Source organism: Hemiscyllium ocellatum, chromosome 47 (assembly GCF_020745735.1).
Source record: "Hemiscyllium ocellatum isolate sHemOce1 chromosome 47, sHemOce1.pat.X.cur, whole genome shotgun sequence".
NCBI classification, from domain to species: Eukaryota; Metazoa; Chordata; class Chondrichthyes; order Orectolobiformes; family Hemiscylliidae; genus Hemiscyllium; species Hemiscyllium ocellatum.
The window spans coordinates 12,181,018-12,206,662 of record NC_083447.1 but is presented as its reverse complement, the minus strand read 5'-3'; the positions used below and the strand labels follow the sequence as shown (position 1 = coordinate 12,206,662).

The window sequence follows — 25,645 nt, the reverse complement described above, 5'->3', positions numbered from 1 at the left end:
AGCACAGCCGGTCAGGCAGCATCCGAGGAGCAGGCAAATCGACGTTTTGGGCAAAAGCCCATCATCAGGTCCTGATGAAGGGCGTTTGCTCGAAACGTCGATTTTCCTGCTCTTCAGATGCTGCCTGACCGGCTGTGCTTTTCCAGCACCACTCTAAACAAGACAAACAGTTCAAGGCCACTTGGGGATGGTCAACAAATGTTGACCCTGCCAGCGATGCCCAAGTCCCATGTAAGAATAAAGAACCTCCTTTCCACTCTCTGCTTCTTTCACTTGGGGTCAAAGATCAGGGCTGAAATTCCACACAGAACGAGAGGCCATGAAGAGTCAGAAGGTCATGTGCTTAGTCCCTCTCCCATCATCCAGGCTGATACTTCCTGTGTCATACTGAGGGAATGTAGCAATGGTGAAGGTGCCATCTTTTGGATCATAGGTTCATGGTCCAAGTGGACAGGAAATGTCCCGGCCAATCTTCCTCTTCCAATCCCCAAGCAAAAAGAACAAGTAGACAATTAGAATTATATTGTGCAAAATTGAGCTGCCATAGATTTACATTCCAACAGTGACAACATATGAGATGGGATTAATCACAATTTAAGCTGTTTGCAACATTCTAGCAGACGAACTAGTTTAAAACAGGCAGTGCCAGTTTGATGCTAACTTTGTAAATCATGGGCAGGGAGTGGGGGTGTGGAAGAGAATATGCCTGGGGCAGGGAGTAGTTGGGCACACAACTCCCAAACCAATGAGCCTTACATCAGTGGTGGGTAAGTTGTTCGAGGGGATTCTGAAAGACTAAATCTACATGCATTTGGAAAGGCAAGGACTGATTAGGGACAGTCAGCATGGCTTTGCACAGGAAATTATGACTCATAAACTTGATTGAGTTTTTTGAAGAGATGACTAAGATAGATCGATGAAGGCAGAACGTTTGACATTGTCTACATGGACTTTAGGAAGGCCTTCAACAAAGTTCCACATGGTAGACTGGTTAGAAAGGATGGATCACATGAGATCCAGGGAGAGCTAGCCAATTGAATACAGAGTTACCTTGATGCTAGGAGATAGTGTGTGCTGGTAGAGGGTTGTTGTTTAGACTGGAGACCTGCGACCAGTGGTGTGCTGCAAGGATTGGTGCTGTGTCCATGGTCATCATTTATATAAGCGATATGAATGATAATACAAAAGGCATGGTTACTAAATTTGCAAATGACACCAAAATTGGTAATATAGCAGAGACTGAAGATTCTTAGAGTTCAACAGGAACTTGATCAACTGAACCAGTCAGCTGAGGAATGGCAGATGGAGTTTAATTTATATAAATGTGAGAGCAGATCTTACACAGTTACTGTAGGACCCTGTGGACTGTTGTCGATCAGAAACACTTAGGCTGCAGGTACATAGTTCCTTGAAAGTGGCATCACAAATAGAAAGGGTGGTGAAGGCAGCATTTGGCATGCTTGCTTAATCAGTCAGGAGTACAGAGGTTGGGACATCATGTTACAGTTGTACAAAACACTAGTAGGACACATTTAGAATAAATTTGGTTGCCCAATTATTAAAATGGAAAGGGTGCAAAAAACATTTACAAGGACGAGGGTTTGAGTTATAAGGAGAGGCTTGGTACGCTGGGACTTTCTTCCCTGGACTAGAGAAGGTTGAGGGACAACATTACAGTGGTTTATAAAATTGTAAAGGGCATAGATAAGGCAAATAGCCATGGCCTTCTTCTGAAGATAGGGGAGTCCAAAACTAGAGGGCATAAGTTTAAGCAGAGAGGCAAAAGGTTAAAAGGGACCCGAGGGGCAACTTTTTCAAATGAGAATAGTGCATATATAGAACAAACTGCCAGAGGACGTAGTAAAGATGAGTACAATTACAACATTTAAAAGAAAATTGGACAGGTACATGACTAGAAAAGGTTTAAAAGGATATGGGCCAAATGCAAGCAAATTGGACTACAGAGGAACCTCGATTATCCGGCATACGGTTAACCGAATTTCGGATTATCCAGACAAAATCGCAACGTCTGAGAGCTTGGCTAACAATGTTATCGAGGTTCCTCTGTAGTTCAGTTTAGAAAACCTGGGCGGCAAGGAAGAGTTGGACCAAAGAGTCTGTTTCTGTGCTGTTTGACTCTAGATGCTCGTGGTAATGTCACTGAACTAGTAATCCAGCATCCCAGGTTAAGATTTTGGGGGCACGGATTCAAATCCTGCTGACTGGTGATGAAATTGGAATTCAATTTTAAAAATCTGGAACAAAGAGTTCATCTAATGGCAACTTGTTGGTTTTTTTTAAAAAACTATCTGATTCACTAAAGTCCTTTAGGGAAAATAATCTGCCATCCTTACCTGTTCTGGCCTACATGTGACTCCAGATGTACAGCAATGGGTTGACTCTTAAGTGCCCTCTGAAACTGCCAAACAAGGGCAACTAGGGCTGGGCAATAAATGTCAGCCAGTGATGCCCTCATCATGTGAACAATTATAAAACAAGATTAATCTGCCACCAATACAATCTTGAGCACCGAATTCCAGAGTCCACCCACTTGCAGCATCTCCCTTTACAGTCCCTGTTGACTGAGTGCTCTTTTTGGATTTCTCTTCCCCCCCCTCCAAACCCAATCCCCAACAAACACAGACACATTCTCGACAAACCCTCAGTACAGATTGAGACTATTCGAGACGGACGATGATCCAGATGATGAGGAGCTTAGCTGTACAATTGCTGTTGAACTTCTGCAGAAATTTGGTCGCAAGAAAGATAAGATCGATTTCTACTACATTGGCTTCTACATCTACGCAGTGAGTGAACGAGCGATACGTTATAATAATTTGGATTGATCTGGTGACTATGTGATCGACATCACGCAGAGTCTAATATCATGTAAATATGTCACCACATGGAGCTGCATAACCAGATGGGCCAGCACACAGGGGCATTGGCATTTTATACCAGGGCTTCTCAATGTGGTATTGAGGGTCGAAAATTAAAATCTATCACCACCACCCTGTTGCTCCTACATCTTTCCATGATCTGTTTACATATTTGCACCTCTGTCTCACATTCACTGTTGGGAGGCTTGGAGTACAGCCCCAACATTGTTACTGCACCCTTCCTATTTCTGAGCTCTGCCTATATTGCCTCACTGCTCGAGTCCTCCAACGTGCCCTCCTTCAGCATAGCCGTGACATCCTCTCTGACCAGTAATGCAACTCCTCCACCCCTTTTACCTGCCAGTCTATCCTGCATGAAGGATTGATATCCTGGGATGTTTAGCTGCCAATCATGCCTTCCCTCAACCAAATCTCAGTAATAGCAATAATATCATGCTCCCAGGTACTAATCCAAGTTCATCCACCTTACCTACTATACTTCTTGCATTAAAACAAATGTACCTCAGACCATCAGACCCTTTGCATTCATCACCTGCTCCATGCCTTCTCTTCCCCTTAGTCATGCTGACTTCATTATCTAGTTCCTTACAGGCTTTAGTTTCTGCTTTCTTACTGTCTTCTTACTTCTTTTGGTTCCCAATCCCCTGCTACATTAATTTAAACCCTCCCCAACAGCATTAGCAAAAGCACCCCCAAGGATATTGGTTCCAGTCCGGCCCAGGTGGAGACCATCCAATTTATAATAATTCCACCTCCCCAAGAACCAGTCCCAATGTCCCAAAAATCTGAACCCCTCCCTTCTGCACCATCTCTCAAGCCACGCATTCATCCTGCTTACTCTATCATTCCTACTCTGACTAGCACGTGGCACTAGTAGCAAAACTACCTCTGAGGTCCTATTTTTTAACTTGGTTCCTAACTCTCTAAATTCTGCTTTTTTTTTGACTTGTATCGTTTGTGCATATATGCACCACGACAACTGGCTATTCACCCTCCCCCTTGTGAATGTTCTGCAACTGATCCGAGAACATCCCTGACCTGTGCATCACCTGGGAGGTATCATACCATTCAGGAGTCTCATTTTCGACCACAGAACTGTCTATCTACTCCCTTTGCAATTGAATCCCCTATGACTATCGTCCTTCCACTCTTTTTCCCGCCCTTCTGAACAGCACAGCCACGGTGCCAGGATGCTACCTTCCCCTGGTGAGCCATCTCCCCCAACTGTATGGTATACCTATTTTGGAGGGAGATGACTGCAGGGGACATCTGCACTGCCTTCCTGCTCTTTCTCTGCCTTTTGGTCACCCATTTCCTTTCTCCCTCAGCAATCCTAATATGCAGTGTGACCAACTCACTAAATGTGTTATTCACAATCCCCACAGCATTGTGTATGCTCCAAAGTGAGTCCATCCACAGCTCCAGAGCCATCATGTGATCTAACAAGAGCTGCAACTGGACACACATCCTACACGTGAAGGAGCCAGGGACATCAGCTGAATCCCCGAGCTCCCACATTGAGCAAGAGGAACAAACCATGGGTCTGAGATCTCCTGCCATTTTTAATCTTAAATTTAACTTTAGTCTTAGCTGAGGTAAACAAAAAAGGAAAGTTTTTACCAAATCTCTCGATAAAATAATAAAACAAAAAGGAAATAGGAAAACTTTACTTGATCAACTCAGCACAGAGTCCCTTTTTTTTAGTTAGGGGAGGAAGGAGGGTGGAAGACAGTACACATTTGGTGTCTCGGGTTCAGCCACTACCCAAATAAAACTGTTTCACTCACATTCCCAGCAGCCCTCTGGTCCTCACTCTCACCTCTTGACATCATCTGGATTACTACTCCACTGATATTACCATTACACCATCACCTCCCGGATGCACCAGACTTAAGGAGAAAGTGAGGTCTGCAGATGCTGGAGTATCAGAGCTGAAAATGTGTTGCTGGAAAAGCGCAGCAGGTCAAGCAGCATCCAAGGAGCAGGGGAATCGACGTTTCGGGCATAAGCCCTTCATCAGGAACGAGGAAAGCTTTCCTCATCCCTGATGAAGGGCTTATGACCGAAACGTCGATTCTCCTGCTCCTTGGATGCTGCTTGACCTGCTGTGCTTTTCCAGCAACACATTCTCAGCACCAGACTTAAGCCCTGGTGATTGGAATAGCAAGATATGACGAATGGTCAAACTCAACTTTTTAACCACAATTACCTCTGATCAGAGGTAATTAGAGTTAAACAGAGAGTAATCCAAATTTGTAGATAATATTTGATTAGGAGGGACACAGTAACAAAAATAAAAAGTCCTGAGAGAGAAATGAGGAAAATTTCTGTTTCTCTCCTGGGGTCAGGATGAGAATTTTTTTTCTCTTAGAGGGTCATAAGTCTGTGGAATTCTTTCCCAAAGAGGGGAGGCAGGTTCATTGAATATCTTTATTGCAGAGGTAGATAGATGCTTGACTAACAGGGGATCAGTGGTTATCGGGGATATCCAGGCAAGTGGGGTGTGGCCATGCCAGTTTTAATGGCAGAGCAGATTTGAGGGGCTGATTAGCCAACTCCTATGATAGTGAGCATGAAGTTCCAAACATGCATCAACAGATTATAACAGCAACCTGTGCCCCTTGTAATTGACCCCTCCATTCTGGGAAAATGCCTCATACTTTCCACTCTATCCATGCCATTCACAATCTTATAAACTTCTATCAGGTCGCCCCTCAACCTCCTGCGTTCCAGTGAAAACAAACCCAATCTATCCAACCTTTCTTCATTATTAAAATCCCCCATACAAAGCAACATCCTAATAAACCTTCTCTGTACCCCCTCCAAAGCATCCAAATTCTTCTGGTAGTGTGGTGACCAGAATTGTACGCAATATTCTAAGTGTGGCCTAACTAAAGTTCTATAAAGCTGCAACATAACTTGTCTATGCTATACTCAATGTCCTTTTCAATGAAGACAAGTATGCCAAATGCCTTTTTTACTACCTTACCTGCGCTGCCACCTTCACTGCTGTCGATCTGCACACCCAGAGCCCTCTGCATATTAATAATCCTAAATGTGATGGAATATTCCTCACTTGTCTGGATGAGTGTAGCTCCAATATTACTAAAAAGAAACTTGACATCATCTAGGACAAAGCAGCCCACTTGATTGGCACCACGTCCACAAACATCCACTCCATCCACCAACACTCAGTAGGAACAGTGTGTACCATCTACAAGATGTACTGCAGCAATGTTTCAAAGATCCTTAGACAGCACCTTCCACAACCACGACAACTTCCATCTAGAAGTCAGAAGATACATGGAAACACCACTCCTGCATGTTCCCCTCACAAGTAACTCACCATCCTGTCTCGTTTTTCCTTCACTGTCCCTGGGTCAAAATACTACAATTCCCTCCAAAACAACAATGTGGGTTTACCTACAGCATTTGAACTACAGCACTTTAAGAAAGCAGCTCAAGGACAAGGAGGGACAGGCAAAAAATGTTGGTTCAGTCGGTGACTTCCATGAATGAATAAAAAGCAAGCATATGCCTGGATATTGTCTCAACAAAGACTGCTGCAAGACAGAGTGGAGAAAATGAGGCTACAATTGTGTAGAGCCTCAGTCAGACACCATCTGAACACCTCACTTCAAGACTGATGCACTGCTTTGAATGGGATACAGCCCAGATTCAAGAGAAGGATTCAGTGTTCAAGGTTTTATTTATGTGGGTGGGCCACACAAATCTGGCTTGTATCTCCTCCAGTTTGTAACAATTTAAAAGACTCAGTGGGATTGAGAGGCAGGAACTATTTCCTTTCTGGCAAGAGCTATGACTATCACAAAATTGGAACTGGCCCATTTTGGAGGAAATTAGGAAGCAGCTTTCATAGGAAAAGGTCTATGGGGTCCTCCTCCAGATGCTTGCGAACACTCAGAAAAAGTTGAGAGCTTTGTTGAAGAAAGTTGTTAGATATTTATTTGATGAAAACATCAAAGGTTACACCACAGTGAGACCACTAGCAAAACAGGCTCGAGGGGCTCAATAGCCTCCTCCTCTGTCTGTGTACTGATGAGGAAGTTTCACAGATGGAATTTGTGTGCAAAATCAGGACACTGACATCATTGTGTTTCTCTTGCAGGTCCCTCAACGGGTACGTATGCAGCTACCCTATTACAAGGAGAATTACAGAAGTTACAGCTGAGAGGAAGACCATTCAGCCCACTGGGTCTGTGCTGACCCTTTCCAAGAGAACTGCAGCGAGTCCCACTACCTGTGTCCCTTTTCGTGTAACCCTGCAAATCTCTCTACTTTTGAATATGTGTCCAATTCTCTTTTGGGAGCCAATGATCGAAGCTGCCTCCATTATGTTCTCTTGCACAGCATTCTAGATCCTAACATGTCACTGTGTGAAATGTTTTGTCTCAAGAAATGTTACAGTGTAGGAGGAGGCCTTGCACAGAAATGTTACAGTGTAGGAGGAGGCCATTTGACATTTTATGTCTCTACTAGCTCCCTGTGCATCTTAACTTGATGCCAATCTCCCACCTTTTCCCTGTAACTTTGCATGTTGTTTTCATTTAAATAAGAGTCCCAGATCCCTCTTAAAAGTTTCCACATTTCCAAACCCAGACCACTCACTGTCTGAAAATGTTAGTTTCTCACCTCATAACTGCTTTTGAAATCATTAAATCTGTGCCGTCTAGCTCTTGATCTTTTTAGAAGCAGGAATAGATTTGCCCATATACTCTAACCAGCCCCCTCATGATCCTGAAGACATTTACCACTTGTCCTTTGTTCTGGAACCCTGCGAATGGCAACTTTATGAACTCCTCCAATCTTTGTTGAAAATAATTAATAAATCTGGTTATCCTCTCTCACTCGTACACGTTAATATTTCAAGTCTGATATGACACTTCTTTGGAACACAGAACACACCTGACACAGTTCCAAAAACAATTATTCCAGACTCGAAACATTAACTCTTATCCCTCTCTCCACAGATTCTGCCAGGCCTGCTGAGATTTTCCAGTAATTTCCTTGTTTGGTTTAGATTTCCAGCATCCAAAGTATTTTGCTTTTATTTAGCACAAATAATCTTTCCATTTTGGGTCGTCAATTCTTAAGAGTTCTTTTCGCTGTTGCAATTTCAAGGCCCTCTTCATGGGTCTTATGGTGTGTGGAAGGGATTTGAAGTGTGCATCTTAGTATGCAAACACTTTCTCAGTTAAGACTGAAAGTAAAAATCTCAGTAAGCTAACAGGTCTCTAACTCATCTTTGACTCATGTCATTCATTCATGGGATATGGGCATCACTGGGTGGCCATCTCTAATTGCCCAGATGGCAGTTAAGCATCAACCCCATTCATCCCTAAAGGGCATCAGTGAACCAGATGGATTTTTATGACAATCAACAATAGTCATGAGATCACCAAAACATCAGACCAGCTTTCTTCCAGTATTTACAGAATTCAAAGTTCATCGTCTACCATAGTGGGATTTGAACCCATGTCCCCAGGACAACTACCTGACGTTCTGCATTGATAGTCCAATGACATTACTATTGCCTCCCCACCAGCCAATGATACCCAGCTTCCTTTTGTATGCCCACTGGCACCACACCATTCCAAGCGTCTGTCCAGTGCAGAACCCATATCATGAGCTTTGTTGTGAGCTGATTGGCAGCAAGTGCCCTCACTATTGTGGTACTAGGTTTTGAAAGGATCTATCCGTAACTTGGTGTCATGGAACATTTTAAAACCAGCCCGATATCAAACAAACCTTCTCTGTCTTCTCCATCTCAATTAAACAAACTGACCAAAAAGCAAGGTAGCTGATCAAAGTCAAAGAAATATAATGGCTCAGTGAAGTTAACTAAACAAGGCGTGAATGAGTTGGGGCTTGTGCTGCAGTTTTTTCAGTGACAGGAATACAGGAATGGGAGTGAGGTAGCTTGTAATCACATGCTCCGCTGTAATGAATTGACTCACTCTCACTCATTTCCATCAAGTTTCAGAATCAGCACTCCCGTTTTGGCAAAAAGTTCTTCCGTAGGTACCGACCGGAGTTTGACTCGGGCAATTACATCAACAGCCGTTCAGTGGCGAGGCGGCTGCAACTCCCTCCTGGCGAGTACGTCATTCTGCCCACCACCTTCAATAAAAACGAGGAGGGGGAGTTCTTTCTGCGGATCTTTGCAAAGAAGAACAACGTCTCCAGGTATAGCATCGGGGCTGGCCATTGAACTTATGGGGGATGGAGTCATTTCTCACTCTGATCCCAACCTCTGATCAACTCAACATCCACTGTTCAATAAGAATCTCACATTTCAATATTCATATACCTCCAGGGTGTAATAGAGTTCACATTTAAAAACTCCTGTCTATGGGTGCATGATGTTAATATCACTAGATGCAATATCTGTCATGGATCACATAATCTGGAATGAAAAACTCATCTCAGTGACAGTGATCATGAAACTATGATCAATTGCCCTAAACCCCATGTGGTTCACCAGTGCTCTTCATACAAGCAAATCTGCCATCTTCACTTGGTCTGGCCGACACATAACCCCAGACCCACAGTATTGGGGTGGACTTTTAACTGCCCTCTGAAATAGCCTAGAGAGTCACTCAGTTGCATTCTAGCGCATGGCTCATTGCTATCTTCTCCAGGTCAATTAGGGATATGCCATATATGCCTCACCAGTGACCCATTAATATATGTGGCCTCCAGTTCATGAAAGTAACCCCATTTAGGGTTATCAGTTAGGACTATTAGTGCAACGTGTTGTGTGGACTGGAAGCTGTGAATATTAGCACTCAGGGCCTGTTCTTTGCGGACAGAAAGAACATGCAAATGCTTTGCACCAGTTTCAACTAACAAAATAGGGGGCAGCCATTTACTGGTTGATTTATCAGGCTAATGCCTTAACTAATCAGAACCAAACTGTCTGATTTAAAAATTTAAATAATGGCTGACAATTAACTGTCAATCATCATTAGTTGTAATTTCTCCACAGCAACATCTCAACCAGCATCTACTTGCCTACCAATTAGCTGTCTCCTCTCATACAGTATAAATGTTAATGGGTATTCCTGCGAAGTGTCCTGATGAGTACAAGATGAAAAGCTTCAACAAAATACTCAAGTTTATTTTGTTTATGAAGCAGTTTTAGAAATTCATACAATCACATGACTAATGCAATATAGTGAATTTCTTTCAAATAATAAATCTGCTGTTCCTTTACTCATCAGTATTTATTTTTTTTTCCCAGGGAGAACAGCACCACCACTTCTGCCTTTAACCCAGAGGTAATTGTAATAGACAATAAGCTGTTTAGGTACTTGAGTCAACATCTCTGTAAACACTCTGAGGATAGGTACAGCATTAGGGGTAGATACAGAATAAATAACCCTCCAAATTATCCCATTAATCTGCTTAAACCCGAATCATGACTATAAGGGACCAATTTCCCATATTGCACTGAAATATATAGCACCAGTTTCTTGATCGCTAAAAGTTTGAATATTCTATGACTGTTAATACTTATGACCGCTGGCTTTTGCAAGTCGAGATGGACCAACCAGATTCTGTTCATGCTGAGATACCTGGGCCTGCACTGACTGACCACTGGCAGAGTGTGGGGTTGGTAGCTACATCCAGATCTGGTGCAATGCAAGTGCGACACTGCGGAGACACTACCAGCTGACCTTTTTCTCTAACCATTGGGGGCTGGTGGCAGTAAGAGGGCTTATAATAGCTCTTAAAAGACAAAATCTTGTGGGTAACCTGAATTTTAACTTGAGGCAATTTCTGAAACAATGGCAGTTCTGTGCACACCTTCTGTACACACAAATTGCACAGGCTGATTCCTCATCACATTCACGCATGCCTCTGTACTTTGGACTTGATTTGACTTCAAATTCTGCCTCTTCCATATTCTAGGTCAACTGGACAGAGGTTGATGTTGACAACAAGAGCGCACTGAACGTGCTGAAAGATGCTGTAAGTGAGGTATGTGTTTCTCTGTGGAGGTGACTGTCAGCTCCTTCATAAAACTTCAGTCATGAGTCACTGCTCACTGATTGTGGGTTAATTTTCGGGCTGGATCTTACTGCTTATTGTTGGGCTTATTGTGATCTCTCTATTTCTCTCTTACAGACTGACACCTTAAGTGCCTCAGAGTTCATGGAGCTCTTCAATTCAGGTCTGTCAAACCTCAAAATCCTGTGAGTGAATGACGCACCCTCCCTTTCAGCCAACACAGTGGAGTGACCTGTCCTCTGACCAATAGCATAAGCGAGTGACCCATCTTCTGGCCAATTGTATGAGCAAGTGACTGGCTTTCTGTACAATAGCGTCTGTGAGTGTCCTGTTCTCTCCCTAAAACTTGAGTCGAGTCATCAGCCTTCTGACTAATAGCAGAAGTGAGTGATTGACCTTCCAGTCAATAGTGCGAGTATGTGGAGAGTTCTAAAAACTACCACTCTAGGACTGAGTGCCTGTAGTTGGCAGACAAGAAAAATCTAAATTTCCTCTTTTTGTACAAATCTAATTTTGCTTCTAATTTTTAGTTAACATATAACTGAAACTTATCATTTAAACTCTCTTGTTTCCAGCTTTAAGCTGTGTTTTAGGAGGAGCAGTTGGGATTAAATAAAGCAGCTCAACAGATTCCTCATTAAGCAGGTCAGAGGGCCCCTATGTGTTAGGTCATAAGACCAACAGAAATAGGGACAGAAGTAAACTTTTCAATCTCTCGAACAATCGCTATCATTCATTGGAGTCAAATTCCTGGGAGTTACGATCATCAACAATCAGTCCTGGTCCACCCATGTTGGCAGTATGGTCAAAAAAGCACAGAAACACTTCTACTTCTTCAGGAAGCTAAGGAAATTCAGCATATCCACGAAGGCACTTATAATTTTTTTTTTTACAGATGCACCCAGATAGGGTGTATCACAGAGGAAAATGGCAACTGTTCTTCCCAAGATCAAAAGGAACCACAGAGAGTCATGAACACAGCCCAGTCCATCATGCAAATCAGTCCCATCCACTGACTTCATCTATACTTCCTGCTGCATCAGGAAAGTACCCAATGTAATGAAAGATCCCTTCTACCCTGGTTATACTCTCCTACACCCTCTTCCATTGGGCAGAAGATATAAAATTTTGTATATACGTACAAACAGATTCAGGCTTCTTTCCTGCTGTTATCAGATTTTTGAATGAACCTCTTTAATGTTAATGCTGATCTCTCTGCACCTTTTGAGCAACTGGAACATTGCATTCTGCACTCTATTCTGTTACCCTCATGCACTTGTATAGTACAATCTGCCTGTAAAGCATGTAAGACAACACTTTCCACTCTACCTCAGTACACTGACAGTAATAAATCACATCAAATCAAAAAATTCCTTATCTCCACTTTCTGCCCTTTCCATGTAACTCTTGATTCCCTTGCTGATCGAGAATCTCAGCACAAGGATTCTGCCCCCACCTCTCTGTGAGGCAAGAAGTTCCAATGACTCTCAATCCTCTAACTGAAGGTATTCCTCCTCATCTCACGTCTTCAAAATGGTGCCCCTTTATCCTGAGACTATGCCCTCAGGTCCTAGTATCAGATTATGTTAAATAGCTAACATAGTGTGACTTTGGACTTGAGTACAACTTACAATAGAGTACTGGAGTGGTTATAAATGGAATTAAGGGAAGAAGGGAAATAGATGCTCCGTTGCTTTTGCTTTTCCTAGTTATTTCAGCCTCCAGGAAGTTGATTCTTAACGTGCTACAGAAGAGGAAACTTGTTATTTGGTGAGTATCTGGTAAGTAACCAAGATTTATTCTGTTCCTAAGGTTCAACATTGAACTACAACAGGTGTAAAGTTAATAACATATATTAAAACATAAGTAAATGTAGAATTGAATAAATTAAGTAGAAAACATTAAGGATGGCAGTAAAGATTTAGTGTCACAGGGGCAGCACATGAAAGCTCCTGGATGCTCGTCTGATCCAGGGCAAACGTTTGAAGTTCGATCAGTTTCAACTCTATACAAGCTGGACACTGAACTACGGATGGTGTGCTTTATCAGGAATGGGAAGCTTTCTGATTTCTACGTTCCAGGAAGTTGGGTTATCTGATTTTGTCTATTTAAGGCCTGAAGAGTAACTGCAACTGAAAAAAAGATAAGGGGGTCTTAAGGCTAAGAGCACCAATCTCAGCCTTTCAAATTGCTAAACAAGTCGGAGGTTCTTTCAGTTTGGAAGAGAGAGAGGGCTGCAGAGAGGATGAACTGACCATGGCAAGGGAAGTCACTCAAGAAGTAAGGAGGAATGTAGTGGTAATAAGGGATAGTATAGTGGGGAATTGACACTGTCCTCCGTTGCAAACAGCAACATTCCAGACAGCTGTGCTGAATGCTCAATGCCAGGATTCAGGACATCAGCTCAAAAGGAACTTACAGTGGGAGATGAAGAATCCAGTCATTGTGATCCATGTAGTTATTGACAACACAGGCAAGGAGGTGCTGCATAAACTGTATATGGAGCTACACACCAAATTAAGAACAGAACCTCAAAGGTCATAATGTCTACATTATTACCTGAGGCACGTGCAAACTGGCACAGGGAAAATCAAGATTGGGAGACACATTCCTCCCTCTATGACTGGTGTAGAATAGGTCACCAGTACAGGAGAAAAGGATGATCTGTACCATTAGGAATGTCTTCCCCTGATTCATGCTGGGGCCAGTGTTCTTGGCAATCATATAACTATAGAAATAAAGATGATTTCAAATTAAATGAGCGCAAGGGATCAAATTTAGAAGATGCAGTAAATGAAAGAGTTGTCAAGGCCAAAGAGAAACGTATTCATATGGAAAATGATAATCAGACTGTAACAAGAAAGGACAGAATGAATCTAAGTGTCAATCAGCAAAAAAGACCCAGAATATGCAAAAACATTAAAAGAACAAACTAATGGCTCTGTATTTGAACACACATTGAATTCAAAACAAAATAAATGAACTGACTTCAGAAATAGAAATTCATAAGTATGATCTGGTAGTCATTTACAGAAAGTGGCTGCAGGACAACATGACTTGGGACTTGCATATTGAAGAGAACAGGGAATTTAGAAGCAACAAGATACTAGGAAAAGGGAAAGGTGTGGCTCTGTTAGTTAATGATGGTTTAATAGTATAGAGAAGGCTTGCCTAATTAGGGAAACAAGGACATGGAATAGGTTCAGGTAGTAATGAGAAATGATTAAGATACAATGTTATGGCTTTATGCATGGGAAATCATATCTCACAAATTTGATTGAGTTTTTTGAAGTAACAAAGAGGATTGATGAGGGCAGAACAGTAAATGTGATCTATATGGACTTCAGTAAGGCATTCAACAAGGTTAGATCTCATAGAATACAGGGAGAACTCACCATTTGGATACAGAACTGGCTCAAAGGTAGAAGACAGAGGGTGGTGGTGGAGGGCTGTTTTTCAGACTGGAGGCCTGTGACCAGTGGAGTGCCACAAGAATCGGTGCTGGGTCAACCACTTTTCATCATTTATATAAATTATTTGGATGTCAGCATAAGAGGTATAATTTGCTGATGACACCAAAATTGGAGATGTAGTGAACAGCGAAGAAGGTAACCTCAGATTACAATGGGATCTTGATCAGATGGGCCAATAGATTGAGAAATGGCAGATAGAGTTTAATTTAGATAAATGTGAGGTGCTGCGAAAGCAAATCTTGGGTGTTATACACTTAATGGTAAGGTCCTAGGGAGTGTTGCTGAACAAAGAGATCTTGCAGTGGAGGTTCATAGCTCCTTGAAAGTGGAGTCGCAGGTAGAGAGGATAGTGAAGGCAGCATTTGATATGCTTTCCTTTATTGATCAGTGTATTGAGTATGGGAGTTGGGTGGTCATGTAGCATGGTTAGGCCACTGTTGGAACATTGCGTGCAATTCTGGTCTGCTTCCTATCAGAAAGATATTGTGAAACTTGAAAGGGTTCAGAAAAGATTTACAAGGATGTTGCCAGGGTTGGAGGATTTGAGCTACAGGGAAACGTTGAATAGGCTAGGGCTGTTTTCCCTGGACCATCGGAGGCTGAGGGGTGACATTATAGAGGTTTATAAAATCACGAGGGGCATGGATAGAATAAATAGACAAAGTATTTCCCCTGGGGTGGGGGAGTCCAGAACTAGAGGGCATAGGTTTAGGGTGAGAGGGGAAAGATATAAAAGACACCTAAGGGGCAACTTTTTCATGCAGAGGGTGGTACATGTATGGAATGAGCTGTCAGAGGAAGTGGTGGAGGCTAGTACAATTGCAACATTTAAAAGGCTTCTGGATGGGTATATTACTAGGAAGGGTTCAGGGGGACATAGGCCAGGTGCTGGTAGGTGGGATTAGATTGGGTTGGAATATCTGGTCAGCATGGATGAATTGGACCAAAGAGTCTATTTCCGTGCAGTACATCTCTATGACTCTACTTGTGAAGTGATGTACAGGTCCTTTAACAGTAACCACACTACAGGGTGCAATATAAAAGGAAGAAATAATAAGTGCTTAAACAAAGACTGGGACTTTGATTGTTGGTAAATGACTTGGATGAAGGTTTGGAAGATATGTAGCTAAACTTTCTTATGACATACAAATAGATAGGAAAGTAGTTTGTGAAGACAACGTAGGGAGGCTACAAAGTGATATAGAAAAATCGACATTTAAGGGCTTTTGCTGCTTCTCGGATGTTGCCTGACCTGCTAAGCTTTTGCAGCACCACACTCTCGAATCTAATCTCCAGTCCTCACTTTCGCCTACATGATGTAGATTGGTGAAGTGAGTGGGGGAAAAAGATGTGACAATGGAGAACATATACGAAGGATACTATTAAGCTAGACAGGGTTCAGAAGACACTTACCAGTATGTTACCAGGTATGGACCGTTTGAGTTATAACGAAAGGTTGGCTGGGCTCCGACTTTTTTTCCATTGGCGCATGGGAGGTCGAGAGATGACTTTCTAGAAGTTTATAAAATCATGAAGGGTATAGATAGGGTTAATGGTAGGCGTCTTTTCCCTCGGAAGGAGGATTTCAATACTAGTAGGCATATTTTAAGGTGAGAGGAGAGAGATTTAAAAAGACATATGGGGAAATTTTTTACGCAGAGGATGGTTTGCGGATGAAATGAATTTCCTGAGGAGGTGGAGAATGTGGGCACAGTTACAACTTTTAAAAGACATTTGGGTAAGTACATGAATAAGAAAGGTCTGGAGGGAGATGGACCAAGAGCAGGCACGTAGGGACTAGTTATTTTGGGATTATGTTCGGCATGGACTAGTTGGACCTAAGGGTGTATTTTCATGCTATATGACTCTATAGCTGGGAAAATGTGAAGCTATTCATTTTGTGAGGAAGAATTAAAAAAGCATTAATATCTAAATGGTTGAGAGATTGTAGAGTTCTGAGATGCAGATGAATCTGGGTGTCCTAATGCATGACTTGTCTTAAGATTAGTATGTAGAATTGCAAGGGGAAGTGAACAGAAAAATAGAGACAATATGCTTCAGTGATACAGGACACTGGTGACACATTTGCAATACTATGTACAATATTAGTCATATTATTCCAGGCAAGATGACAATGCATTGGAAGCAATTCAGAGTAGACTTGCCAGGTTATCCCAAGGTTTGTTGGAATGGGCAAATTATCTTATGAGGAATGGTTGGACAGGCTAAGCTGATATCTGCTTGAGTTTAGAAGTATAAGAGGTGACCCGATTGAAATCTAAAAGATCCTGAGGGATGTGGACAGGATAGATGTGAAGAGGATGTTTACTCTAATGCAGAAATCTAGAACCGGGCTTAAATAGTTGAACAGCTTAAAAATTAGGCATTGCACATTTAAACCAAGAATGAGGTAAAGTGTCTTCTCTCAGAAGGTGCAGTCTCTTTGCAATCCTTGCTAAATAGAAGTGGAAGCAGAGTGTATTAACATTTTTAAGGCAGGGGCAATGGATTCTTGTTAAAGAACGGGGGCGGGGGGGGGGGATGAATGTTTATCGAGAGAAAACAGAAAACAGAGTTGAAGTTACAATCAAATCAGCCATAATCTTATTGAATGGTGGTGCAGGCTGAAGAGGCTGAATGACCTGCTTCTGCTCCTTGTTTGTATGTTTGGTAAAAGATTTTTTAACTTCATTTTTAACAAGTTTGGCTCTGATTTGTTTGTTGATCTTTGATTTCTCACCCACAATTACAGTTTGGTACTGTACAGTTCCCAATTGTCTGGTGTGAGAGAGCTATTGAATGACCTTTAGTACGGACAGCAACAAGGTAACTGATAGCTGGTTTTACTGAGTCACATTTGAGACCAGAAACAAGTGCCTGTGAACATACAGGATGCCCCAGAGTACAGGAATCACCTCCACCCAAAACTTACCCCACATGATTAGACCAGCCACTGCATAGGAATGCATTTGTCACCCAGTTCCCCCAGGCTCTGTTGACTGTCCAGCTGTGTGTGTGTATGGGGGATATATCCTGACCAGGCGCTTATTTCTGGGGTATGAATAATAACTTTCACTATGAGCAGCACTGTGGCTCAGTGGTTAACACTGCTGCCTCACAGCGCCGGGGACCCAGGTCCAATTCCAGCCTCAGGAGACTGTCTGATGGAATTTCCACATGCTACTCATGTCTGTGTGGGTCTCCTCCCATAGGCCAAAGATATACAGGTTTGATGGATTGGCTGTGCTAAATAGCCTAGGGATGTGTAGGTTCGGAAATGCAGAGGTACAGGGAGAGGGTAGGAGGGTGAGTCTGGGTGAGATGTCCTTCTGAGTCTCAGTGCGGACTTGTTGGGCTGAATGACCTGTTTCCACACTGTAGGGTTTCTATTAAACTTCTCCCCCTGTTCCCTCAGACAGCCTAAAGCAACGACAAAAAAGCCAAACAATGATCTATCCATTTACTGATACCAACAATCTCTTGATGATTGTCAACTTATTTCTACAAGTTACAATAATCATTCCACTTTGTTTAACATTATACTTTTATTGACTGATACACATATTTTAATCAATGTTATCTGTTAATTTTTGTTTGAATAAATTTGAGATATCACTACTCGTGTACATGCCTCGATGTCAGAAAGTTCAACCATAGGTTCAAACTAATTGGTTTCTAAAAATAATTATTTCATTGCCTTTCTACCTTGCTTTGCTTTTCTCTTTTTGTGTCTGTCCCTTTCTTTATCTGTCTTTGTCTTCCTGACTCTTCCTCATCGTTGTCTGGCTGTTCAATTGACTTGATCATTGGTTACCTTCATTGGTTTCTTTCTGTTGGTCTCATTTCTGTCTCTATTTCTGTATCTTTCTTTGTTTCTCTCTTTGTCTGTGTTTCTTTGTCTTGCATCCCTCTGTCTGTCTGCCTGCCTCTCTCTCTCTCGCTCCTCCAACAGCCACTTCTGATACATATCATCTAAGCCTGGAGACCTGCTGCAGTTTGGTGTTTGCAGTTAATGTATCTTTTACTGAAGCCACTTGCTAAATTTCTGAGAGCATATTGTAGTGGTGTGGATGAAGGCCAGAGGAAATCATAGAGTTAAGAGGGTACAGTTGTGATATTTAAGAGTTACTTTGCTCTGCTGACCTGCAGAAAATTGGATGTCCCGAGGCGAGGGTGAGATGCCTCTGACTTAGATAGTTTGTAAGAAATCAATAAGAACATTACAGTTGGAATTTGACTACTCCCCTGAAGTTACAGAAAAAAATACATTTCACACCAGATCTGGCCATGAAGGGATGATTTGCATTACAATGTTTTTGGAGATGGTGTGGTCACTGCATCTTGAGTGGCATGTGACTATGAGAGAATGACTAGGGGGTCGTCTTGTGAGCATTACTGACTGTGATGTAAAGATTTTGTATAAAGGAGGGGCTGTTTCCTTTGCTCAGGGAGAGCTTCCCTAAACATGCCTCGCAAGCATGGCAAGGAGTGTTCAGAGTTTCCCCAAAGGTTGTACTGTACTGTGTTTAATAAAATTTGGCTGTTGTTCACAGAGGTTGGTGTATCGCAATTGCATCAAATGTGTTAGGATGTCAGGAACTAAAGAACTTAACACAGTTAGCAATATGCCACAAAATGGAGGGGACGGATGGAAGTGACTAGAAAGAGATCTGAAGGCTGTATTGAGGTGTTGTTCTAGGATGGTGTGAGTTGGAGTCGGGACGCGAAGCTGACAGTCACACCTCCTTCCACCTTGCAAGCTGCTTCTGAACCTGGAGTTTTATAAATTGTGAACACGATCAGTCACAGACCAATGGAAGATTTCAGAAGGTTGTGCCCCTAACTGGGCCTCTGCTGGTAAATGGTTAGTCTGTATTGGGAAAACTGTTGGGCGAGTTGGTTTTGGGATTGCTGAAGTTTTGGAGATGAACCACCTTAACAGTTAATGTCCAGTCCCCTGGTCAACATGGCTGCCTCAGCCCTCAGGAGGCCAAACTCATGGTGGTGCACGTGGAGAAACTGCAGGTGAGGACTTCGTCCTTTGGAGAAAGAGACGTGCAGGAGAGTGTAGGATGAAAGAATGGGAGACGGAGAAGGAGACAGGGAGGAAGGAGTAGAGGAAGGGATATGGAGAGGGAATGGAAGAGCAAGGGAGGGTGGAAAAAGGGAGAGGATGGGAAGTGGGAAGGAGGGAGAGAGAGGGAAAGGTAGGGGAATGGAAGAGAGGATAAGGTAAGGAGGCAGAGTGGATGGTCTTTGTGAGGGAGAGGGAAATGGGAAAAAGAGAGTGAGGTAAGGTGGAGGGAGTGAGGCAAAGTGGGAGAGGGAGTAGAAGACAGGGAAGGGAGGATGGGCTTGTTTCGGAGTAAGTGAGGGAAAGGGAGAATGAAAGGGGGAGGAAGGGAGAATGTGATAGAGGAAAATAAATAGTGGGAGGGGGAAACAGAGAAAATGGAAAGGGTGGGAAGGAGGGAGTGTGAATGTGGAGATAGGGAGAACAAGAAGAGGAGAATGTGTGAAAGGGAGAGTGAATGACAAAGAATAAATCATTCCTCAGAGAGGGGGTGTATGACCATAGTAATGCTGCTATTAGCATGTCACTGGAGCATTTGCAGAGCGTTAACTATTGCTTGTGATAACAGGGTATATTTGACCAGTTTGTGGACCGTGAAGCTGGTCTGATGAATTCCCACGACCTTCGCCCTGCATTGTCTGACGCAGGTGAGACTATCTGTAAGGTTGCAGCTTGTACATTATGTCTTTAAAGAACCACATTCCAAATTCTCCAAGGAGTGAGACTAGATGGAGAGGAAAGGGGTGAGAAACCATGACCTGGCCCACAGACCCTTTAACCAGCACATGAAATAGACAGTATCATGAACACCCATGCTAGACGTTCTACTTCTCAGTTACACACCCCCCTCCTCTCATAACCCTGTGATGGATCCTGTGAGAGGGTGGCAACAATGGAGTCTCCTTGGGGATCAGTGGGGCTGGGGCTGGGAGGAATATCTCCCACTCATTTCCTGAGTGACAAAGTATCTACCCTCTGTCCAAAGGTCAGCTTGGCTCATAGGCAGCCATGAACAGTAGAAGTTCAGGTTCAAGTCCCACTCCAGGATTTGAACTCAGAAATCAAGGCTCATGCTCCAATGTAGTTCTGACGAGCAAGCACTGTCCCATGATCAGAACCAAGCACTGATGGAGGTATCATTTTTCAGATCAAATATTAAGTCAAGTGATCCAACTGTGCAATTTTGAACTTCACTGACTGTTTAGAGGGCTGTGAAAAGCACTGTATAAATGCAAGTTTTTCTCCCTGATTTGTATTCAAGAAACTGCACCCCCCCCCCCCTTTTTATTAAGGAGATTTCTTTCTTTCCCAGGGTTTGAATTGGATTCGAAGGTTCACCATGCACTTTGGATGCGTCACAGAACCAGCACCAACACAATCTGCTTCAGTCACTTTGTCAGCTGTGTGGCCAAGCTGCAAAAGCTCTTTGGTGAGTAAACTCCCACTACTGTCACCAGGAGCAGCAGTGTGTACTATCTACAAAATACACTGCAAAAATTCACCAAAGATACTGAGGCAACATCTTCCAAACTCAAAATCACTTGAAGAATAAGTACAGCAGGTACATGGGACACTACCACCTTCAAATTTTCCTCCCAGCCACTCACCATCCTGACGTGGCAATGTATTACTGTTTGTTTCTGTCATTGGATCAAATCTTGGAACGCCCTCCCTAATGGCATTGAGGGTCAACTGACAGCAGGTAGACTGCAGCAGTTCAAAGAAGGCAACTCCCTATTATCTTCGCAAGGGCATATAGGGACGGGAAGTAAATGCTGGTCAACCAGTGATGCCCACCTCCCACAAAGAGAGTTCAAGAAAACAATTTTATCCTAATTTTCTTTATCAAACATACATTTTCTTCTAGCAGTTCAGTTTAGCTCTTGGAGTCCAGCACTGGGAAAGTGGACCTTGGGCTGAATTCATCCAGCATCAGTGGGCTTCAGGCTGCATTCATCACTGAGCAGCACAGTGGTTAGCACTGCTGCCTCACAGCACCAAGGACCTGGGTTCAATTCCAGCTTCGGGCAACTGTCTGTGTGGAGTTTGCAGAGTCTGCGTGGGTTTCCTCCAGGTGCTCAGGTTTCCTTCCACAGTCCAAAGATGTGCAGGTTAGGTGAATTGGCCATGCTAAATTGCCCATTGTGTTCAAGGATGTGTAGATTAGGTGCATTAGTCAGGGGAAATGTAAATAGGGTAGAGAAATGGGTCTAGATGGGATACTCTTTAGAGGGTTGGTGTGGACTTGTTGAGCTAAATGGCCTGTTTCCACATTTACGGTTTCTATGATTCCTTGTCAGCTGTAGCCAATGGGTCTCATCTCTAGGTCAGGCAAGTCTGGATTTGGAAGGTGTGCCACACTGGTGGAGGGTTTTTTTTTTATAGATATTTTTATTAGAAATTTAACATTTTAACAAATTTACAAAAATAAACAAAACTCCCAAGTACAAACATTGATATAGAAATAAATCTTAAATATACAATAATCAAAATTTAACAGAAGAAAAATACCGAAAGAGAAAAAACAAAACTCAATTAACTACTAATCTAACCTACAATTAGCCAGAGTGTATAATTGAGTCACTTACATCTTTCAAATAAGAGAAAATGAGAGAAAAAAAGAAGTGGGGGGGGAAAAAAAACCCCAACGATTAACATAGAAGTTGGATATTAAAATACTTGCTCGGAATGTGTTAACATCATATATAACAAAACCCGTATTCGTATGGGATTCCTCTTCCAAGGGGCCCCAGATCAGCCATGTTTGTAATCTCAATTAAATAAAAACCCTTGTTAGGATAGCCAAAATATCTATGTAAAAGGGCTGCCATATTTTATAAAAAATAATTCGGTCTTTCGGTGCACCATATTTATAAGCAAGTCAAGGGGAATACATTCCATGATTAATCTATGCCAATTTGAAAATCCAGGGGAACCTTCAGACACCCAGTTTACCAAAATATTTTTCCTTATATGGAAAGAGAGAACAGAAAATAATCTCTTCCTTTTTGACATTCCAGCTGCACCACTTAACCGACTGATCAACCATAATCATCCGGGTAAATCCGAGACCCCCCGGGAGGGGAAACCCTATCTAAAACATCCCGAGCAAAGAGCATATAGAATTTACAAAAATAAAGGTTCTCTAATACACTCATAACAGTATGATAAAAAGGAAAGGTGGAGGGTTAAATAATGAAGAAGCAGTACAAATATCCAAGGGTCAGTACTGAGGGAGTGCCACAATATCCAACAGTTAGTACTGAGGGAGTGTTGCACTGTTAGAGGGTCAGTAATGAGGGAACACTGCCCTGTCAAAAGTCAGTATTGAGGGTGCACTGCACTATTGGAGAGTTAGGACTGAAAGAGTGCCCTACTATTAGAGGGTCAGTACTGAGACAGTGCCACACCGTGGGATATTGAATGCCTTACTGTAGGCGGGTCAGGACTGAGAGAATGCTGTACTATCGGAGGGTCAGTACCAAGGGTGCACTGCACTGTCAGAGGGTCAGTACTGAGACAGTGCCATTGTGCTGGGAAGTAAACATTGGCTGCCACTCAATAACCAGCGATTATATTTTACTTCACGTGATGTCCTTGTTAGGTGCTACATCAATGAAAGTTATTAATTTTGACTGAGGCTTCCCAGCTCCACCTGACTTTTCCATTCTTGTCAAATGATTCTGGGATCCCCTGCCTCACTGGTATAAAGTCCACCCCCCACATTTATCTCTCCACCCCCCGGCTCATAAGCCTCATTCCTGATGAAAGATTCTTGCCTGAAACGTTGATTCTCTGCTCCTCAGATGCTGCCTGACCTGCCGTGCTTTTCCAGCATCAATATCAGCAACAAGTAAATAACCATCAATTTCTTTCATTTCAGCTATATATGAGAGACTGAAGAACCCACAACCGAAAGCAATCCATCAGGTGATTCACAATTAATGCTGCAAAAAAAGGGGTTGACGCAATGTTCTAAGTGGTCATTCTCACTTGGGACGGGGCTGTCTATTCCAGACACTGGATAGGAGGAGTGTCCATCCTAGCCAAGGTGGGGGCACCCCAGGACATGGGTGGGCCTCCAGTCCGGCCCCAACACTGGGTGGGGGGTCCAGTCCAGTCCAGGACATGGGTGGGGCCTCCAGTCCGGCACCTGCACTGGGTGGAGGGGTTCAGGCTGGCCCAGGACAGGGTGAGTGTCGGGTCCAGTTAAGGACTGGTCAGAACAAGAGAATCTTTGCCTGGGAACCGGGATAGGATGATGATGAGAAGCCAGAAACACTGAGCATTTTTCTTCTCTTTTCTCAGTGGCTCTTGCTCTTTATTGGCATCTGAGATTTGCTGGGTTCGGATTGCCTTCAGCAAGCACAGCAAATCATCAGACGCAGATATGAGATCCCCCGAGTGTTCACACGGGAGTCCAGTCTTTGCTTAACTCTGCTTTCAACTTCATTTAATCATGAAAAATGCTGCTTAAGTACAGTCAAATATCACCGTCTGCAAGATGCACCGGACCTGAAGCCTTCACATTCTGGGTTGCAACTTGTCAGACATCGACAAACCTCGAGTACCCTGAGTGCCTGCTGCTTGACTTTCTGAGACACCTTTGTTCTGTATCAATGATTCAACATGATGGTCACTGACAGTGAGGGTCTATCTCAGCTGGGAAATGGGATCTATACGTGCTGCCAACATATAGTACTGCATCCTATTACTTGTGATCAAATTCATAATAAAATCAGACGTTGCAAAGCACTTTTTGAGCTTCTTTTGTCATAGATTCAGTGGGGGGCAGTGGGGATATGTGTACAAAACTGTATAGTCTGCAAGTTCGCAGAAGATGTGAAATTTGATGGTGTGGTAAATATTGAGGAAGAAAGCCTTAGATCACAGGAAGATACAGATGGACTGAACAGTAACAAATGGAATTTAATCCTGAAAAATCCGTGATTATGCATTTTGAGAGGACTAAAAAGGAACGGGAATAGATGATGAATGGTAAGAGTCTAGGAAATATAAAGGGACCTTTGTGCGAACATCCATAGCTCGTTGAAGGCAGCAAGGGGGGGGGGGGGGGAGTGGGGGGGGGGGGGGGGAGTGGGAGAGGGGGGATGGGGGGAGTGGGAGAGGGGGGGAGTGGGAGAGGGGGGAAGTGGGAGAGGGGGGAAGTGGGAGAGGGGGGAAGTGGGAGAGGGGGGAAGGGGGAGAGGGGGGATGGGGGAGAGGGGGGATGGGGGAGAGGGGGGATGGGGGAGAGGGGGGATGGGGGAGAGGGGGGATGGGGGAGAGGGGGGATGGGGGAAGTGGGAGAGGGGGGAAGGGGGAGAGGGGGGAAGTGGGAGAGGGGGGATGGGGGAAGTGGGAGAGGGGGGATGGGGGAAGTGGGAGAGGGGGGATGGGGGAAGTGGGAGAGGGGGGATGGGGAAGTGGGAGAGGGGGGGTGGGGGAAGTGGGAGAGGGGGGGTGGGGGAAGTGGGAGAGGGGGGATGGGGGAAGTGGGAGAGGGGGGATGGGGGAAGTGGGAGAGGGGGGATGGGGGAAGTGGGAGAGGGGGGATGGGGGATGGGGGATGGGGGAAGGGGGAGAGGGGGGATGGGGGGCGGTGAGAACATGGAGAAGATCCGTTACCTCAGACTAACTCACCGCCGCCCGCTTCGACGCACCGAACTTTCTAGCGTTACGCACGGGTTCAGGGCGAACAGGAAGTGCTCCTGCGTCACCAGCGGCGGGGTTAGGGTTGTACTTCCGGCCATTGTTGACATCTGTTTGTGTAAAACAAGTGCTAGGCAACAGGGTCATACACAGAACAAACACACACACAATCCATACACACTTACATTTACACACTCACATAACATACACACACACACTCACACCCATACACACACATATACACATCTATACACACACATATACACGCTCATAACATACACACACTCACTCACATCCATACACACACAACATATACACGCTCATAACATACACACATAACATATACACACTCACTCACATCCATACACACACATATACACACTCATAACATACACACATTCATTCACATCCATACACACACACAATTCACTCTCACATAACATATGCACACCCTCAATCTCTCTCACAGGTAGTCTCACATGGACTCTCACAATTTTACACATACTTTGAAT

General features: G+C 43.5%; 1 protein-coding gene across 2 annotated transcripts in view; it reads left to right on the top strand.

Moving 5' to 3' along the window:
• The window catches only part of capn12 (calpain 12), a 43,952-nt gene extending 19,716 nt beyond the window's left edge, over positions 1–24,236 (top strand). The window contains exons 10-21 of one of the 2 annotated variants that reach the window (XM_060856126.1): positions 2,644–2,807; positions 7,030–7,041; positions 8,899–9,107; positions 10,165–10,201; positions 10,836–10,904; positions 11,052–11,097; positions 18,360–18,421; positions 19,361–19,432; positions 20,050–20,128; positions 20,794–20,910; positions 23,365–23,411; positions 23,790–24,236. In XM_060856126.1, coding sequence (XP_060712109.1) covers positions 2,644–2,807; positions 7,030–7,041; positions 8,899–9,107; positions 10,165–10,201; positions 10,836–10,904; positions 11,052–11,097; positions 18,360–18,421; positions 19,361–19,432; positions 20,050–20,128; positions 20,794–20,910; positions 23,365–23,411; positions 23,790–23,816 — 941 coding nt within the window. In that variant the 3' untranslated portion in view covers positions 23,817–24,236. The remainder of the gene's footprint in view (positions 1–2,643; positions 2,808–7,029; positions 7,042–8,898; positions 9,108–10,164; positions 10,202–10,835; positions 10,905–11,051; positions 11,098–18,359; positions 18,422–19,360; positions 19,433–20,049; positions 20,129–20,793; positions 20,911–23,364; positions 23,412–23,789) is intronic. The other variant, XM_060856127.1, reaches the window with a different exon arrangement.
• Positions 24,237–25,645: the final 1,409 nt, after the last annotated feature.